The sequence below is a fragment of the Colias philodice genome, chromosome 5 (assembly GCF_061535455.1).
Source record: "Colias philodice isolate Cphi_HAF_F1 chromosome 5, ilColPhil1 Martin Lab GWU primary, whole genome shotgun sequence".
NCBI lineage: Eukaryota > Metazoa > Arthropoda > Insecta > Lepidoptera > Pieridae > Colias > Colias philodice.
In genome coordinates, this window is record NC_143090.1 from 661,720 (window position 1) to 682,165 (window position 20,446).

Below are 20,446 nucleotides of genomic sequence, written 5' to 3' on the forward strand. Positions count from 1 at the left end.
ATGTGAATAATGATATTGAGAGATTTGTATCTTACAAATTGCGGGGTAAATTTTCCCTCACATGGTAACCCTAAATATTGTGACGTATTCTTTTTTATCTCTTTCTGCGACACGCATTGCCGGTGTCTATTGGATTCTCTGTCTACGATAGAGCCGGTTGAACGCACGAAAAAACATGACTCATGCGGCGTTACCTCGCTCTGAGGCGTTCCATGTAAGGCTTGAAGTACAAGCGAGAAGAAAGAAGCACAATCGGACGTTGTCACGTTCAACTATCGTCAGTAGGTAAACCGACTTTACAGACAACCAATTTTTTTAAATATAGTTAGGCTTATGTAGTTGCAGCATATATGTATTAATAATTATTGTCATATTTAACATTGACGGTGACTTTTACAGGCATATTTTTAGCATAGGTAGTTAAAGCTAAAGCTAAAAAGCTATAATATGTCTAAACTCTGGTTAAAGTCACGTCAAATGACATACCTTTTTTTTTTTTTTTCAAGTGGGGAAATCTTGCCTAAGATACCCACGGCTCCCGGGGAAGGAGCCGTGGGTTATGTCGGATTCCTACCGACTAAAACCCCACCGTGTACCAACGCGCTGCTTTAGACGGGATGCGGGTACACATTCGCAATCTTCCGCATGTCCCGCCCAGCAGTTGCCCGTTTCCAGGCCCTCCGCCACTTGCCCGTTTCCACCCGCCCTAGTCAAATGACATACCTGCACACTTCTTTAATTGAAATAATCGTTGAAATAATCGTTAAATGATTTAATGTTGTATATTATCATTACTAATTAGGTACTTGTTAATACGTTGTAATATTGCGTTTTAAATATTATTTATTGTGTTTTATAAACACGGAAAATACGTTCGCAAAACTTTGTAATTTTGCAGATAACTATTTCCGCTATAGTTTCGTGGTTAATGAATCGTTATTTAATTAATTTAGTTAATAATAGCACCGATAATAGTAAATATATTACCGTTTACAACAGTACTCAGTACACATTATTTCAGTAGTATGTACCTATATTTCATTGAAAAAAGAATTTACTAAATTATTCGAAGTCTTATAGTTACCTATTTATGCAAAATCTCAAAAGTAACTTTTCTTCGTTATTGATAATATTTAACTAATATCAATGAAGCGCTTTCTGGTTAAGAAAAACCTATAAAAGTACAAATTACATTTACAACTGAAAAAGCTAACTCTCCCCTTGCAAAAAAATAAAATAAAACCGGAACAAACCTACTTTTAATTATGTTGTAACTCTAAAATGTATGTTTTAGCAATTATTGTTTTAACCTAATTTCAAGACTCTGTGGTCACGGCAAGTACAATATATGTTTTGATTTCCTTACGAAATTTGCAAAAAAATCAGCATTTACGAATGTATCTTTTGATTGCGTTGGCATATACTTATGATTTTTTCACAACATCAAGGGACCGTAGACAAGAGTACCTACATATTCCCTAGACAAGAGATCCCTATTCGATATAAATTTCAGCTTTATACGTCCACGCGTTCCTGAGAAAAAGGTTGTTGATAGACAAACAGACGGACAACAAAGTGATCCTATAGGGTTCCGTTTTTTCATTTTGAGATTCGGAATCCTGAAAATTATACTATTGTTTGTATGTAGACTGTAAAGCCGAGTTCTGATAATATTCGGATTTTCATTAGATTATGCGATTTTTCAAGAGAAAAATTGAGTTCTGATAATTTTCGGTTTTTCATTAGATTATGCGATTTTTCAAGAGAAAAATTTTCATTTTTCAATACTTGTCGGATAGTTTTTGTCGCAGCGAAATGCAGATATCAGAGATTTCACAAATCCAACGATAATTTAAACTAAACTTTTGTCAATAATTGGTTTCTGAAATACAAATCTGAAACATTTACATGTAAAACTGTCATACCTAAATAAACACAAAACACATTGTAACATACAATTTGTTTGGAAATTGAACCTTGTACGGGCCTATCTCGTACGTGTGTATGATTAATTAATATTGAAATAAAAGAGTTATTTAAACTATATAAAACTTGTATTAAACGGAATATATTATTAACTATAAAATGGATGGATGAGTCACGCGAGGTACTCTTAATGCCCGTCGACGATGAACTGATTTTAATTTTATATAAAGTGTAAAATGTTGGATACAATTTGCAAGCAAAGCGCCTTGTTGCACTTTGGACGTGCTTGCTCGTACAAACCTACATCCTAAAATACAATAGGTAGGTAAGTAGATAAATAATAACTGTACTTCACGTATGATTTAAATAAATAAATATAAAAGCAGATGCTACCTACAGGCTATGTAAGTATATTATTTTCTGTATAAAGGTCAAACTTTATTAATTGTTTCCACTACAGGTAATTTTTCTCGCCAACAATAATTGCGATGATTAGCGCCAACCGTCTCGCGTGTACAGGCGAAAGTTTTGTAATCTGTAAGCGCCTTTTGTTCATTCATATAATTTTTATAACAAACTAGCGGTCCGCCCCGGCTTCGCCCGTGGTACATATGAAAAATAATGTTGGCCGATTCTCAGACTTACCCGATATGCACAGAAAATTTCATGAGAATCGGTCCAGCCGTTTTGCAGGAGTATGGTAACTAACATTGTGACACGGGAATTTTATATATAAGATAAAGTTTGCCATATTTTTTAACACTAAGAAAACACTGATTAATATATGTAGGTAATCTATGTTTAAACATTTTCGTTCATATTTCCAGATTCCTAAGTGGTTACGGTCTAGTGGTTTTCATTAGATGACTTTTTTTGCTATTTAATATTTATCAACAAAATGAACATTTAACATCTATTATTAAAATAGAGGCTGTTCAAAGAACTATGATTTTTTTTTTATTCTTTTGTGTGACGTAGGTACCTGTGTCCATTTTGATGCCCATTACGGTAAAACCTTTCGCCTAGGACACTATAGGTGCGTGTAAAGCGAAGGCTCTAGGGCCTAGGCCCTACTAGGCATTACCTACACCAGAACCGGCACTGCTGGAATGTTTTCTGGACGGAAGCTTTTAGGGTAAAACCACTAAGCCGATTTTGATGAAATTTTTCGCAGATGGGCTAAAAAAATAGCATCATATTATAATATGCACTTTTCACAAAATGGTATAATACCTCTATACCACTTCCAAATTAAATGTATGCACATATACTCATATTCAAGAATCCTAAAAACTCCTAAACATTTGTATACATAAATACAATTATCAACATCGAATAATCAACATAGGTACGTACAAATTTATCGACGCTACTTCACAATATTATCACGTTCACTGCGGCACCTAAAATGCCAAACTTACCGTTGTTGCGGCATGTCTTCCATACTTCACATCGGCAAGTTCACCACTGTGCGTCATGAGCCATTTTTAGCACATCGCACCTACTGACTTTGAAGGTTAATAATTTCATGAAATTTCAAGAAATTTCAAAAATTTTTTTTTCGGATAATAGTATATATAGTCTTGTATATACCGCATAAATAGCTTTTAGTTTGACCCAATAGTTTAAAAGATATGAGGGAAAATGTAAACCCCTGATTTTGTGAAAAATTATTTGCCATCCCGCACTGCGTTGATACGGCATGTTTACAGTAATAGCGATGGGAAACACTGTAAAATAAAACATCGATATCGATAAAAATCATTTTTGTATATTTCAGTCTGTTTGTTAACAGATAACGAGATCGTCGATACAAAAAAAAAACACATATAAAACAAGGTATTTGATAGAGTACTATCAGGAAATTGTTCAGTAACTTTTGTTTTAATTTGTTCAGTAACTTTTGTTTTAATGTTTTATATTATTTTCACAACTGTCATCACATTTTTGCATTTATGCTACGAAATAAAAGAAAGTAAAAAAACTAAAGCCTCTAAGGTATCATTGTCATTTAAAAATTTGATAACGACGCGTGCGGTCCTGGTACATCACTATGCGAGATTGACACGCGGCGCGCTCGCAGTACAGTGCGGCATGAGGTGCTTGTCCATGGCAAAATATTTGACATGCCGCACACAAAAGAAACGGTTTCTTTTCTATGCGTGTGTCCAATATTTTGCCATACGATTTTTAAACGAAATTGAGTCCTACTTCAAACTGTGATCACAAAAATATATTTGTCTCTTTTCTAGTCATTGATTAACATATAAAAAACCTCGCCGCACCACGGTGAAAACTGCGATTTTGGGCGCCGCACTGTGGTGTAGTCGCTGATGGCCCGATACTGGACATGCCGCAGTGAACGTGTTATCCAACCACTATTAAAGATAATAGATATGTATTACGAAATCCCCAAATATATGAATATTCAACATTAAACATTGGAACGATTCCAAGCTCTCATCTCCGATATTACAAGTACTTTCTGGACGCCGGCCAACTACCGCGTAACAATCTCACTCTCAAAAACCTGAAATTGCCAGCTCGAAAAAAATTCCCGAAATATGGGAGATTTTGGCCAATTGATATAGAAAAAAATCGCGCATTGTTATAGTTCATTTTATTTATTTATTTATTCAAAATTGAATACACAACAGATCACGATCTTGTTGTATAGGCGTTACATTAATTTCAGGAGCAGATCGCAACCCAACAAAATGTGTACTATTATTATAACAATGCGATACCGTTTACAGTTATCTAAAGGTACAATTCATATTTAAAAATTTAATTTAATTTAAAATAAGATAAAAAAGAAAGACAATAATTATCAATTAAAATGATGGTTAGGTTATATACAATAATAATAAAATTATACAACTAGGGCATCATTTTACGATTTGTTAAACATGTTTTTTTGAATATTTTTAAAGTGAAACTTCTTTACACGCGTTGAGAGTAAAATTTCAATGTCGCATCATGGCAATATCGTCACGTCTTGGAGTAAGGCGACGATTTTGGTATCTTTGAATCCTGTCAAAGAAGTTTCACTTCCGAGACGTGTATGTCGGCAGTGTCGGCATACACGCTTTTTTTAATTTTATAGTAAAAGGTGTCACATTTTCCGGTATTATTAAATAGGAAAATAATATGTATGATTGTTACTTTAATTAGATGAATTTATAGGATAAATTATATTTTTTAAAAATCTAAGATATCGTATTAGGTATCCTGTAAAGTTAAGTGATATCAGTAAAGAAATAAGGCAGGAAAATAAATAATGTAATGTTTTAATAAAACTTACGGGCAGACTGAAAATCAGCGCAGGGGCCGTATTTGCCAGTCCTATTACTGTACCTACATGTTTTATCCATTCCGTGAAGTTTTTTTCGTGAAAGAGTAAAAATAGATATACGTAAATCGTTATATTGCACCGTGTCATTCACCCGAAATATTTTATATAGGTATTAGTAACTTTGGTCACATAAGGTTGGCATAAAAAACTTTATTTGTTTATTTTAAAGTACCTATAATATAATCCTAATGTTGCATTGAGCATAGTTCACAATGAATCGTAAAAAAATTGCTTCGTCATTTGAATACAATAGAACATTATAACATACCTACTATACATAAGAAATGATATGCTGAATGAAATAAAAAAATGTTGTTAAAATATAAAATATTAAAGATCGAAACATTTCATTTGTAATAACTTAAATAAGAACTGCTTAATTTTATGTTAAGTTGACGTAAATAAAAAAAAACTGCAATTAAATAGACATTTAGCTTTATTCAAGCACATAATAAACTGTATTGCATAAAATTTATAAAGAATGACGAACAAAATTTCAGTAGAATTTTATTTTTTTAAATATTGCTGATATAAATATTGAAAAGATTACAATAATGAAAAATAATTTTCAGAACCCACACAACTTAGCAATGCTATCTTATCACAACAAATAATTACAAAATATATCGCGAAATTTAACATCTCAACTGGCAGCACCACAAATTGCCTAGCGATGCGCTCAGTGCAACCACTGACCTACCTCTACTCACTCCACGTTGCAACGAGTTTTGTTTCCTCTCCTCTACACAACTACACTGCGGGTGCGACACGCTCACAATGTTTACTTTACGCACAATCATTAATTTTATTACTGCATGTCATATTTGCGCAGCCATTTTCAAAAGTTGAAAGAGCGAATTGGCGCGAATTCGGCTACCATGTTTTTTTTTAAATTTTATTACAAGTAACGTCGAAGGATTATAAGTTACTAGATTTCCGCCCGCGGCTTCGCCCGCGTTTTCAAAGGAAAACCCGCATAGTTCCCGTTCCCGTGGGATTTCCGGGATAAAACCTATCCTATGTGTTAATCCAAGTTACCCTCTATATGTGTGCTAAATTTCATTGTAATCGGTTCAGTAGTTTTTACGTGAAAGAGTAACAAACATCCATACATCCATACTTACAAACTTTCGCCTTTATAATACCTAGTATGTATTAAGATTAAGATAGTATATTGTGTGTAATCAAATGCAAATAAATTCATTTGTTTATTATCATTTATTTAATTAATTTTAATAATTTAAAAATCAGTAAATAAGTACGTTAAAAAAGTTTGTAATATAAATTTACAATATTTAAATTTATAATACATATAATAAAAATAACTGCGTTAAAAACAACCGACTTCATAAACAGAAAAGTAAAAAATAAAAAAGATTTGATATTATTAATTACTACATATTATTTAGATGTGCTATTTACTAAAAAGGTTTGATGTCGGTGCACGGGTTTATTACTAAGTGCTTAGTGTTTGGCACCGACTTCAAACCTAAGTAATAAACATTATTTTTATCACAAACTAGCTGCGCCCCGGCCGCGGTTCACCCGCGTGGCTCCGCTCCTGTTGGTCTTATAGCGCGATGATAATATCATCGCGCTTTAGGCTATATATGTAGGTATATATATAGCCTATAGCAGCCTCGATAAATGGGCTATTTTTTTCAAATCGGACCAGTAGTTCCTGAGATTAGCGCGTTCAAATGTGTATAATACTTAGTACAATATTTTGATAAAACTCGTAGGGTTCCAGCCTGCGTTTGCAATGTAAGCGGAAAAAATGTAACTATTTACGACATCACATTAGAAACAAAATCTCAAAAATAACAGTAGGTACTTCTCCACTATTTAATGGATGTTATTATACATACATATAAACCTTCCTCTTGAATCACTCTATCTATTAAAAAAAACCGCATCAAAATCCGTTGCGTAGTTTCAAAGATTTAAGCGTACAAAGGGACATAGGGACAGAGAAAGCGACTTTGTTTTATACTATGTAGTGATATAACATACTTATGTTATATGTATGTATGTATGGTAAACAATAAACATATATACAAACTGCATCCGGACATCCTTGAAAAAAAATCAATAGAAGAAACTGCCTCTAAGATAATTGATATTCAACAAAGTTTTTTGAGGAAACAGCATTTTTATTTACATTTTTGTAAATTTTCATAAATGACGAAAGAGTTCAAGGAGAAAGATTCAAAATGAAATATCTAAATAATTATACAGAAATGAAGGACAATGTTATTATGTATTTGTCCTTATAATTGTTTTATGTTATTTCTTATCTATAGTAGTTATGTATATAATTACTTAGTAATAATATACCTATTATGTAGCCCGACTAGGGCCGCAGGCGTGTCGGACAAAATGTAGACTTATTTTAATTACCTGTCATTAATTTGTATTATTTTATATGCCACACAGAGTTCAAATAATTATAAAAACAATCATTAAAATTTAAAAATACAACATGCAATGATATTGGTATTTATAAACTTTTGAACATGTAAATGGAAGTGTTATAGGTAGGTATAGTTAGGTACCAACTACCAACCTAATTTAGTTACGTTTACTAAGGGTACATATTTCGATATTTCAGCACAATTACTATGGCAACGAGACTATTCTAATCACAGTTTGAAAATAATTACAGCGATAACCTAAAATGTATCGAAACGACTAGTAATTAAAAAAGGGAAATAGTTCATAGCGGAAGCATAAATATAATTAGTACTCAACAATGATTCAACTGCGACAAGCAATAAAACTCGATACTCGAATAGTGTACTATTGTATTGTAGAAAAAAACCAAAACACGCGTTACTACGCGTACGCACGTAACTCGACGAATGGAACGATTCGACGAACTTTTGTAACAAACTTTATTGTTCAACTTCGACATCCAATGCCGTCTTTCAGCACGAAACATGTAAATTGTATTAAGATAAGTGTCAATGTAACTGGTGACATAGTTTGGATGCAGCGCGCGTGCTAGAAGCGGAAGTTTGATGCGATTATCGATTCGCTTATGACAGAAATGAGAAAACGCGTTGAATGGACAGGATTGTAGCGGGGCCGGGGGGCGGGGGACCGCGGACATGCTGATGTGACTAGTGACGTGCCGCCACCGAGTGTAATCGATATTACGACGTAAATATTGTTTTGTGAGGAAATATAAAGTTAATTTTAGCGTATGCATAGAGTTTTATTAATGACACATGTCTAAACTAATACATACACTGAACAATTTTATGATCAAATTTCATATAAGTTTTAACGAAGAATTATGTGTTTTTTGTTATATTGCAAGTACCATAATTCTTAAGATTATTAATTGACATTATGATTGTATTTGACTCTACAATTCTATTTTTATTAAAACTTGGATAGAGTTGCATGATAGAGCGGTATTTGAAGTGTAGCGCTCACAAGTTGTAGAGTCGACAGTCGGGCTCGACTACGTTCATCGACTAGCGCGCACACACGCCTAGCAGCGGGAGCGCGTCAGTGCGCCGCAGACAGCGGGCTGCGCCGTTCGTGTCCACGCAGCCCGCTTTGACGATATCGTGTTCAGTGCAAATGATTTTGTTTTTATGGCGCTCATATTACTACAAGTGTTGGTGTTGGGTGTGATCGCGGCTGCCGTCGACGGTGGGTTGTGTTCTATTGTTATTGCGTATACCACGTGGTAGCCCGGGCAGTGTTTACGGCGCTGGACGCATGCGCCTACCTTGTTTGCGTCTTCAGGTCATACACCGGCTTAACCCAAAGCCTGTATACATACCTTGCAGCCAAGTAAGTCTTGCAGCGCGGCCGATGCAGCGGCCAGCCTTCCGCAGCGCCAGCGACGACATAACTGGTAAAGAAACCGCACGAGATTCGAATATGTATTCATTGAAACATTTTAGTCAAACATTCAAACGCATACATATTCAATGAAACTAGTCTATAGCCTATAGGTATAAAATTAAAATGTAACGCAATCAAAACATGAATTAGGGTGTCCTTGGAGTCACGGGTCGAGCGGAGTCGACTACTCGCTAGTTGAGAATTCATGAGATTGAATACTATAAAATATATAAGCACGCACACATACACGACACTTGTTTTTCCGTCTGTGGACGCTAAACATGGAAAATACTTGAATAAAAACGTTCCCAGACTATTACGCAATTTGTAACGGTAAGACAACATTTCTACATGAATTTTTGTTTTTAATCGACCGAACAAATCGTTAATTCTCCAAGACAATAGTACCTATGTTTGGCGAAACGTGAGTGTTGTATACGTGAATATGTAATTATAGCGTATTTGTGTATCGCCATCGTAATAACTCTATTCGCTACTAATTTGTAGAGTTATGGACTCTAGGCATTTGTGACGATCAAAGGCATAAATTAAATGATAATAAATCTTATTCATCGCGTTCAGATGTTGCGCAGATAGGAGATTAAGATACGAATATCGTCTAAATTGAGTAAATTACTGTTATAAATGATATTTGATTCGAATTGCGCGATAAATTTTACGAAATTGTTGTTATTTTAGGGGAGATGTGAGTCGGTCACCTTGCTTTTATTGCCAATAAATTGTAGAACGTATTTGTTTTCGCTAATATGGTCTCGGTTAATGGCAAAACTATTTGTTGAATGAGTTATTGTTCCCTATAATAACTTGTTTATGTAACTTTATGAAATAGCCTGTAACTTGTGCGAGGGCTTTGCTAGAGCCAATATCAGATGTTTATAATTTATATGTACATGTTATGGAATTTATATATAAGTATATTTATATTTAATTGTGCATTGTGTACAGTATATAAATAAATTATTTGTACAGAGAAAAATTAAAATTAATAAGGATTGGCGCCAAAATGCTCGGAGTAGAGTAATTAATAATTATCAACATGTACAGGTACACACTTCAAAATTATTTTATTCAATTTTTTTTTAAATATTCTAAAATAAACGTGATAAGTAGGTTAATGGAATTTGGAATAAAATTACGTTTGAGTAAATTTATTCAATTTTATTACCTACATTTAAAAATATTGTCTTCTAAAGTTCTAACATCTAATCACAAAAGGATAGAAGATTGAAAGTTCACTCGACTTCTCATTCATATTGATTATTGATGATTTAAAAAAATAACTTTGACAATATAAAAAATAAAACCAACCCAAGAATTTCGCGGGCAAAACCGTGGACAAGAACTAGTAGGTATAATATACAATCAATTTTCGTAGAGATTCGATAAAAGATACGCAGACATCTGCGGCACCCCACTAAGGGGAAAAATTTAACTTTCCTTTTGCCCCGGGCAAAGGGCACTTATCCCTTGCCCATTTGGCAATCGAGTTACCTTTGTATTGAATGAATATATCAAATATCCCCGTATTTGTTTACTTTAACGATACAAAAAATGGGTAAATTGAGGTATGTACTTTTTTTTTGTATGGAAAGATACGACAATAGCAAATTGTGGGACTTTTAGGTGCCATTAAACCTACTGAAGGTGAATTATATTTTATTTTAGTCAAGTATTCGAACCAAACTAATAGGTACCTAGGTTAGAAGAGGAAACATTTTTGTTTTTGATTGTACGTTTGCAATTGTTTAACACGATAGTTACTGAACCGATATCCAAAATTCTTTTAGCTGAAAATATTTACAATTTTCCTGAATTACCATTACAAAGGTTTTTTTTGTTTTCGTTTTATCCCAGGCCAGACCGGGGCGAGCAGCTAGTCGGTTATAAGCATTAACCATTATATTATACGATAGTTACTAGTTATTTTTCTGTGCCATTATGCACAATGATAAAGTTGGTGTGATGTTAAAAGTCGATCTAAGTGGTTTTAGCGAAAGTAAGGTCTAGTCACTTGTGCCTAGTTTTGTCCTAAGCATCTAAGTTGGTACTCAAAGTTATAAAACACAACTTAAAACCAATTAAATAACAATTAAAAGCTCTACTCGTGTTTTACAGAAAAAAAAATTGTAGAGCTTATGACACTCAAGCATACTTTCTGGTTCTGCTAATACTTTATAGGAAACATATAATCAAACTAGATTTCCGCCCGCGGCTTCGCCCGCGTTTGCAAAGGAAAACCCGCATAGTTCCCGTTCCCGTGGGATTTCCGGGATAAAAACTATCCTATGTGTTAATCCAAGTTACCCTCTATATGTGTGCTAAATTTCATTGTAATCGGTTCAGTAGTTTTTACGTGAAAGAGTAACAAGCATCCATACATCCTTACAAACTTTCGCCTTTATAATATATATATAGGTATTAGATCTGTGTTAAAAACACATGTTTGTAACAGAGTCATTTAGCCCGCTACGTTAAAATGTAATACAACATACAAAAAATGTTCTTTAACCCCGTATGTAGTACCTATAATATACTAGCTGCGCTCCGCGGTTTCACCCGCGTAGCTCCGCTACTGTTGGTCTTAACACTCTTAACGAGATGATAACCTTCCTCGTTAAATGGGCTATCCAACATCGAAAGAATTTTTCAAATCGGACCAGTATTTCTTGAGATTAGCGCATTCAAATAAACAAATAAACATACAAACAAACCCTTCAGCTTTATAATATTATGTATAGATAACATACAAAAAAAATGTTCTTAACCCCGTAAGTAGTACGGATTGCGTAACAAATGCGTACATAACATCGGAGTTACTTCCTGCAATCGATTGCACCCCCACCCCCACCCTTGACATTCGCACCAAGGTCGTTGGGGGCTTCCGAATGTCTCTGCACTAGTGTAGTTTGAAAGTAGATTGAAATAATGTCTCTAAGATCTTGTTCTCAAATATAACACAAACTAAATAAGGGATTATTGTAAATGCTCTATATTTTATACTCTACTCTACTACTAAGTGAGATCAGTTTTAATTTTTTTTTTATTAACTCATTGGATGGAGGATAAAAGTAAATAGATATATTAAAATAATTCTACAAAGCATAATTTTGAATAACTAATAATTTCTAAAATTCTTGAAAAACTGGCCTAGATAGTATTTTTATCCAAAAACAGAATGTCTGTCAACATATTATGACTATAATGTTTGCTACAAAAATGACGCACTATTTTTATTCCTAAAATAGTTCCGAGACAAAAACTAGTTTTAATTTCAATTTTTTTGCCATATCTACATCTTTATTATAATAAATACAATTATAAAAATAAAAGTTTTAGACCACACGCACGTACCGCAAACGTTATTCTAAAAATAGTTTTTCGCAAATTAAATAACTGAGAACGGTTATTTTTAACGCAATATGCTAAAAATAATTAAATTATACTTCATTATATCAAACAATAAAGAAAAACTATTAAATGTAGAAATGAAACTACAAACGCATTATGTTTTTAACGTTATATTATGTAAATTATAAAATAAATTATTTACTTTGATTTAGGTAGGTAGGTATATTATGCTCTATATTTGGTATTATGTTTGGTATTATCGTTGTTTAGACATTAGCCACGCGCTCTGACTTCGTCCGGGTTGAAAATGAGGTTCTTCCTTAATTTTTTAAGGATAAGGTAAAATCAAATTTCTATTTCGCTAAACTAACTAACTACTGTGTAAAATTCAATTTTATTTTTTCTACGTTTAACTTCGAATTCTCGACGTTTCCATTGGACCATGAACTGCTGAGCCATCTTCTTGGAAATATTAATAAATATTATATAATTCGGTTGTTCCGGGGCCGGGCGTGGTGCCAACTCGATATTTGAGTATTGTCAAAATAGTATACAAATCACTTTACTGTTCTGTGATACAAACACAATACAAATGATGTGAATGATGGAGCCTTGTTATAACTTGCCAAAATCATTTGCAGCCTCGGAACGACCGTAGATCGTAAATCTCTCCTTCATGACGTTTATTATAATATATTTTCACTATCAAGCGAAATAACTACATATTTTTTTATCATATCTTGTATGAGTTGTGTTGTTTTATCTTGTTCTGTTTATTCGATGGGCAAGTTTTTGTTTGGACGAACCAAGGCATTATAATGAAATTTGCTGTACGTTATTGTGGATTAATTTATTCTTCAATCTAGATTTATTTATTTATTTATTTATTTAGAATTTCCAACAAAGGATACAGATTACATTTGTTACATCTAATTATTTAAGTACATGGTCTTCTGCACCTTTAATTATAGGAAATTACAGCGTTCAAAATATTTATTACAATTACAATTCGTCAATTTATTAAAAAATATTAGTTAAAAAAAATTAAAGAAACTTAATAACATTGATTATATACCACGAAAAGTATTACAATAAATTACAAATAGATTTAATTCGGGCTACAGCGGTGCTAAGTATCTAGGTATACTCATGAAACCATATTCTGATATGTAGAATTTGCAATTAAGCATTAATTAGATAGAGATCGACCCATAGAGATAATTATTGTCATTTTCATATGTACTCAAACTACAATTGATTCACATACTAAACATATTAAAGAAGACTCCCAACTTCCTTATTGTCGTTATTTACGAGTCTGTATAATTATTAAAAATAATGAATAAATTAAGAGAACACATTTCTTAGTACTAATGTTATTATGTTTTCAAATGTATGTTTACCGTAAAAAATAAATTGCATTAAACTCTATGTTGTTTTGCCTAAGTGCACAAAACTATAAAGATTAGTGCTCAAGCAATAAAAAGCTTATAAAAGTCGTTTTACCATTTTATTAAAGCTTTTAAGTTTACGTATTCTAACTCGTTAAGTATTAACTTTAACCATATAATTTAAATACATTAATATAATATAAACATTTTAAAAGTACAGGTAACTACCTATTCTAAATAATTGAAATTACTGCATTCGCCCATGGCTTCGCCCGCCTTGTCTAAAACTTAAATAAATATACATATATATATACTAAAACCTTCCTCGAGAATCACTATCAATTTATAAAACACATCAGTTGCTATGTATGTAATGGTAAACGAATCTGAAACCTCTAAATCAAGGTAATCATTTCGCTAGAGAAGCTTACGGAAGCTTGCCATCCTTGCAAGGAATCGAAACGAAGGTCAGGGGCCACGATGTTTTGAGTTTATCAATCGATGTATTCAGAGACTGGATTTAAATCGCGATTTATTGAGAACTGAGAAATAAATAAGTAGGATACTGGTAGAGATCGCTACCTAGCGATAAGGTAGACTTGTACTAATCCATACTAATATTATAAATGCGAAAGTAACTCTGTCTATCTGTTACTCAATCACGCCTAAACTACTGACCCAATTTGCATGAAATTTGGTATGTAGATATTTTGATAGCCGAGAAAGGACATAGGCTACCTTTTATTGCGAAATAATATGTACCACGGGCGAAGCCGGGGCGGACCTCTAGTTTAATATACGTGTAGGTACCTATTCCTTGATTTACCTAATGTTTTTATTTTTAATGTAATAAAATTTCATTTCAGTTTATATTAGGTATATATTCAAGTATTCGTATGTTTGTAAAAATATTTGTTTTAAATGGGTAGGTACTAATATATATATGACACACATACTTCGAAATTAGTAACAAATTAACAATAGACAGTTGTTTTATGTCAATAACATTTTTGTATGTTGTGCGATAAAAACTCTTCGATCATTCACCAGCTATTAAAATAAAAACACATTATTAAAACAATATAAAGTTTCAACAAATATTTAACCTGAGTATGTAATAATGTAACATTATTTCTTTTAGTTTAATGCTGTTTTTGTTATCTTGTATGATCAGTGGTAAATGTTTAAAATATGTAATTGCGATTCGAAAGTGCTTCTAAAAGAAGTCTAATTGAATATAGAAATGTTTGAGTTTTTTACATGAACTAGTAGAATTAAAACTGATATTATTAGATACTAGATTTCCGCCCGCGGCTTCGCCCGCTTTGTCAAAAACATAATAAATTATACACTAAAACCTTCCCCTTGAATCACTCTATCTATTAAAAAAAACCGCATCAAAATCCGTTGCGTAGTTTTAAAGATTTAAGCATACACACGGACATAGGGACAGAGAAAGCGACTTTGTTTTATACTATGTAGTGAAGCAAAGAAATATCTACTACATATTTATTTACAACTTTTCTTAGAAAGATTCTTCTAAGTAGAGTCAAACTGGAAAAAGATACACTCATACGCAACAAAAATAAGTCAATTAATTTATATAAGTAGTATAGGTATTTAAGCTTTAAATATATCTTACTACATTTCTTTATTCATTGAATAACGCGTTGAATTATAATTTCAAAAACATTGCCAATTTTAAGAATAAGCAAATATTTATATGAATTAATTCCTATAGTCCACATCCACGCCTTCATTCACGTTAAATGTTTAATTTTGGCGGCAAAAGCCGTTGAATTCTAGCTCTTCATAAATCTATTTATCAGTCTCAAACGAAAAAAGAACATCGAAATCGATTCATCACTTCCAACTCTACCTTCATATAATTAACACACAAATACAATTTTTCAAGGTAAATAAAGCACATATTACAATTGATTATATCGTTTTTGATGTCGGTTAAAAATACCATTCAAATCAACGTCAGAGCTTTCGGTTCCAACTTGTCTGCGTCGTTGAGATTGAAAAAATAGCAAAAAAACACTCGCGTTGCTTGTAGAGTAGTTGGTCCATGTGCAAAGTTTTGTTAATATTGCGTAATGAACAATTTGTCATTCGTTCATTGATTCATTCGAGAAGGTAGAGACGTGAGAAATATGTGATAGTTATAAGGATTAATTTAATCACAATATGAGTGAAAAAAACTATGATTTAATTGAAAAATATCGAAAGAAATTAATATATAAATTAATATTTGTGGCAATTGTTAGGGTCTTACATAATATATATATATAGATAATATACAGCATTTTATTAAATCGCATTTAAAATCCGTTAAAATATGTTTCTAAACATTGTTCAACAACTAAAAACAAACTTAACAATCGGTATCATTGTTCCGAAAAATACTTAAATATTAAAGCTCTTCCAGGAATCTGAAATATAAACACTTGTTACAATACTATTGTGATTTGTTTGAATTAGTTATTTGGTTTAATGAAGTGGGCTTTAATTGTTCCGAGAAAATGATACCATCAAGATTCTAGTTCGTTTAGATTTCTAGAATAGACTGATGTTTGTGTTTAGATTTGCCGATTGTAATGATGTTAAACAATTATAAATTTAACCCTTTGGTATGGGAACCTTTAAAAACAAAATTAAATCCGTACCTATTTGGGAAAATCTCTACACTTTATTGATAGAAAATTCGACCTTTTTGCACGAAAGAGTAATAAACATCTATGCCCTTTACAAACTTTCAAACATTATGGAATTTATAGTTTTACACAAATACATACGTATATATATGTATATGTAGTACATACTGCAATACAGGTACTTATTTGTATTTAGGTAGATACATACTACCTACCATACAAATAACTTGAAAACATTACACTCCTTACTCCTTGCTGCCAAATAATAATTTAAATTCCACTAATAATAATACAGACGATCTCAACATACTGAATGAAGATTTAGAACTCACACGGACACTAAAACGTGGTTAGACAAGTTAGGCATTATTGTACAATTCGGGGCACAAACGGGTTACTTGCGACCCTTCGAAGGGATCGGGAGGGACGGTGGCGGCAGTTATAGCGATTTAACCGACTAAGAAAACAATGATGTTTGTATGATGCTCGACTGTTGGTAAGGGAAGATGTGGTCTAAAAGAGAGACAAAGAGAGGTTCAATTGTATTTTTGGATTGGAATGGTAATCGTGTGTTATTCTTAGAAACTGTTTAAACCTAATTGGATAAAGTAGGTTTTGGTTTCAGGATATGTGTATACTTGTTTTTGCATGGAATAAGAGTTCAATGTATTCCGGATAGTATTAAATTTTTGATTTTATGATGTTACTAGATTTCTTCCCGCGGCTTCGCCCGCGTTTGCAAAGGAAAACCCGCATAGTTCCCGTTCCCGTGGGATTTCCGGGATAAAAACTATCCTATGTGTTAATCCAAGTTACCCTCTATATGTGTGCTAAATTTCATTGTAATCGGTTCAGTAGTTTTTACGTGAAAGAGTAACAAACATCCATACATCCATACATCCATACATCCATACATCCTTATAAACTTTCGCCTTTATAATATATATATTAGAATATTAGAATAATATATATATTAGATATTAGATATTAGATATTAGATATTAGAATATTAGATATTAGATTGCAAGGTTAGGTTATTAGGTTATTGCTAATTTAAAAAAAATAACTTACTAAGATAGGTATTGCATAGTTTTAGTCTATGATAACTCAATAGGCAGGTAAAAGAATCCAAGGTTATACTTAGGTTTAAAAATATCAGAAGCCAGACAACATGAACTGAATTCAGAATAATGTAGAAATAATGCAGACAACAATAAGGACTGAAAAGTGTTATTTCTTATCAAAAAGATAACGAAGTAGGTATTATGACATGAGGGTTCACACGCGTCTGTTTCAAATCAGATACTGCACTAAATAATTTTATTTCTAAAATATTTCGTAACGAAAATTGTGAGTTTATTCACACTACAAAATATACGAATATTATATTTTCAAAGGCTTCAAAGTTAGAAATCGCTTCTGCTAAGCGGATAAAAACTCTCTCGCACAGTGACCACGTCCAGTGAAGCCAGGTCGCGGTGCCTGACCTTCCTCAAGCTTTCACCCCCGGCCCTATTATATTGCTATTGACCAGGGTTAAAGGGTAACGAAAACGCTTATAATTTAAGTCCCCTTGTGGGGTATTGGGCAGAGTTTAAATAATATGAATATGTCTGCCTCATTTGTGAAGTGATTAGCGTATGAACGATTTAACTAAGTCCTGGATTCGGTTGAGGCCATATCACTATCACTACATAGTATAAAACAAAGTCGCTTTCTCTGTCCCTATTTCCCTATGTCCCTTTGTATGCTTAAATCTTTCAAACTACGCAACGGATTTTGATGCGATTTTTTTTAATAGATAGAGTGATTAAAGAGGAAGGTTTTAGTATATATAATTGATTAGGTTTTAGACAAAGCGGGCGAAGCCGCGGGCGGTAAGTTAGTTCTTGTATAAAAGGTAGCTAGATATAAGGTAGCTTGGTAGATAGATAGGTTCATGTTAGTAAAGTAAATCGATCAGTGAAACAGACATGAAATGCATCTATCCCATACCCGTTAAAGGGACACGGGATTTCACTTTTAGGATGGATTACATGTATTGCCACTTAGAGACACTTGTTTGAACGCGCTATTCTCAGGAACTACTGGTCCGATTTGAAAAATTATTTCGGTGTTAGATAGTCCATTCATCGAGGAAGGCTATATATCATGAATCATCACGCTAAGACCAACAGGAGCGGAGCACTTCGGGTAAAACCGAGGAGCACAGCTAGTTACATATACGGTTTAGTTACAATTTTATTATTTCTGTTTCTTAGATTTCGATCTAAGACTCGATTGATGCAAAAAAAAACAAAATATTTTACGACTACGGTGTCTGAATGAAAACACGGGAGAATAAAAATAAATAGTGCAGTAAAAATACACTATTTCAATCTGGAAACGAGTATTTAGTATGGATTATTGTTTCGTTTGGCTCGTGTTATTGAACTTTTTTATGTTTTTTCTCTATTTTTATTATTAAATTAGCTGACCCGACGAAGTTATCTCGTAAAATTTGGTGATAGTTCAGATATCCTGCTATTCCGTAGAGACAAATCGAATAGATCAAAGATATAAATCCAACCAGATTTCCAAGTTGATATTCTGTCTCCAGTTTTGATAAAATATCTTCGAGTTCATGACCACTGCTTGTTATTCCATCAAACATAGCTAAGAAGTTAAGAAACTAAACGTAGTTAAAACTGTTTTAAATTGATTCAACTTGAACAACGCTTTTAGCGATTAATCACACCCCTATTACTGTTTATACATTACACCTTTCAAGAAATCCTTTTTTCTCTAATGTAAGATTGATATCTAAAAATGTTGTTTTATGTCTTTAAATTCAGTGTCTATACTAGGGACTCTATAGCTAGGGACCCGTCCTTGATGATTCGAGCTTAGCCGGTTAGAGAGAGACGCAAGCTAACGATGAAAAGCGACCGTAAATTAATAATGGTGAAATTCAAATCAGGTATATTTATGTGGTTCATTGAAACATACGAACGAGTTTGTATTATGGGCCCCAAGGTCGGCCCAGCACGCTCCATTCATTTCCTATCGACAATTAGGGATGGGCAAGTGTCGATAGTGGTGTGCTGGTGTCGATAGATCGTCATGGAGACGCTGAGCGAAAATTTTGTATATTTTTTTTTTGTAGACACCATTGATGTCATTGTATAGGTAATCAAGTTATTTGCCATTATTTTATTACAGTTTTTACAATATTTTTTTTTCCAAATTAATATCTTAGTTTCAAGTAGGTTTTTTTTACGAGGTGAAAATTACAAATTTTGAAGTGCTATTTTGATTTTTCGACTTTCACTCAAAATACCGGATAACAAACGGATTAACATTATACATGTTAAATTTAATTAAATGATGGCCAACAAATAATTATTTTAACTTTTGCTATTTTTAATTTTACGATGGAATAATCAAACTATTTGATTTTCAGCTCTCCATTTTACGCAATGCATAAAATATGAAAAAATAAGCACTAGTTTTTTTTTTAATTTGTATAAGTAATCACATTAAATATTAATTATAAAAATTTAATAATCACAGTTGATAAGCTTAGTGTCGCAATTGTTATGTTCATATTTAAGGCTAGCTAGACAGAAAGCTTTTAAGGGTACATATATTTTGATACCTGGTATTAAATAAAATACAGTCTGGTTTTTATGTAATTTTTGTTTACTCTAAAAATTATGCTTATATTCTTATAATTTTTATTAAAATAGTATTTTGCTATGGCAGTACCTACCTACAATTATCTATATTCATTGAGAATTTATAATACATAGCAATTGATAAGTACTCTACTTATAAATAGATTTGTAGTACTTAACGACATCTCGTAAAAAAGTAATGTTAAGTCATTCAAATGTAGTATAAAC

At 32.6% G+C, this 20,446-nt stretch overlaps 1 protein-coding gene across 1 annotated transcript in view; it reads left to right on the forward strand.

The window, feature by feature from the left end:
- Nucleotides 1–8,805: 8,805 nt before the first annotated feature.
- Nucleotides 8,806–20,446, forward strand: part of LOC149488204 (protogenin A-like) — a 93,116-nt gene continuing 81,475 nt past the window's right edge. Inside the window, exon 1 of the mRNA XM_089695366.1 lies at nucleotides 8,806–8,944. Within this exon, the coding sequence (XP_089551492.1) occupies nucleotides 8,887–8,944 (58 nt within the window). The 5' untranslated portion in view covers nucleotides 8,806–8,886. The remainder of the gene's footprint in view (nucleotides 8,945–20,446) is intronic.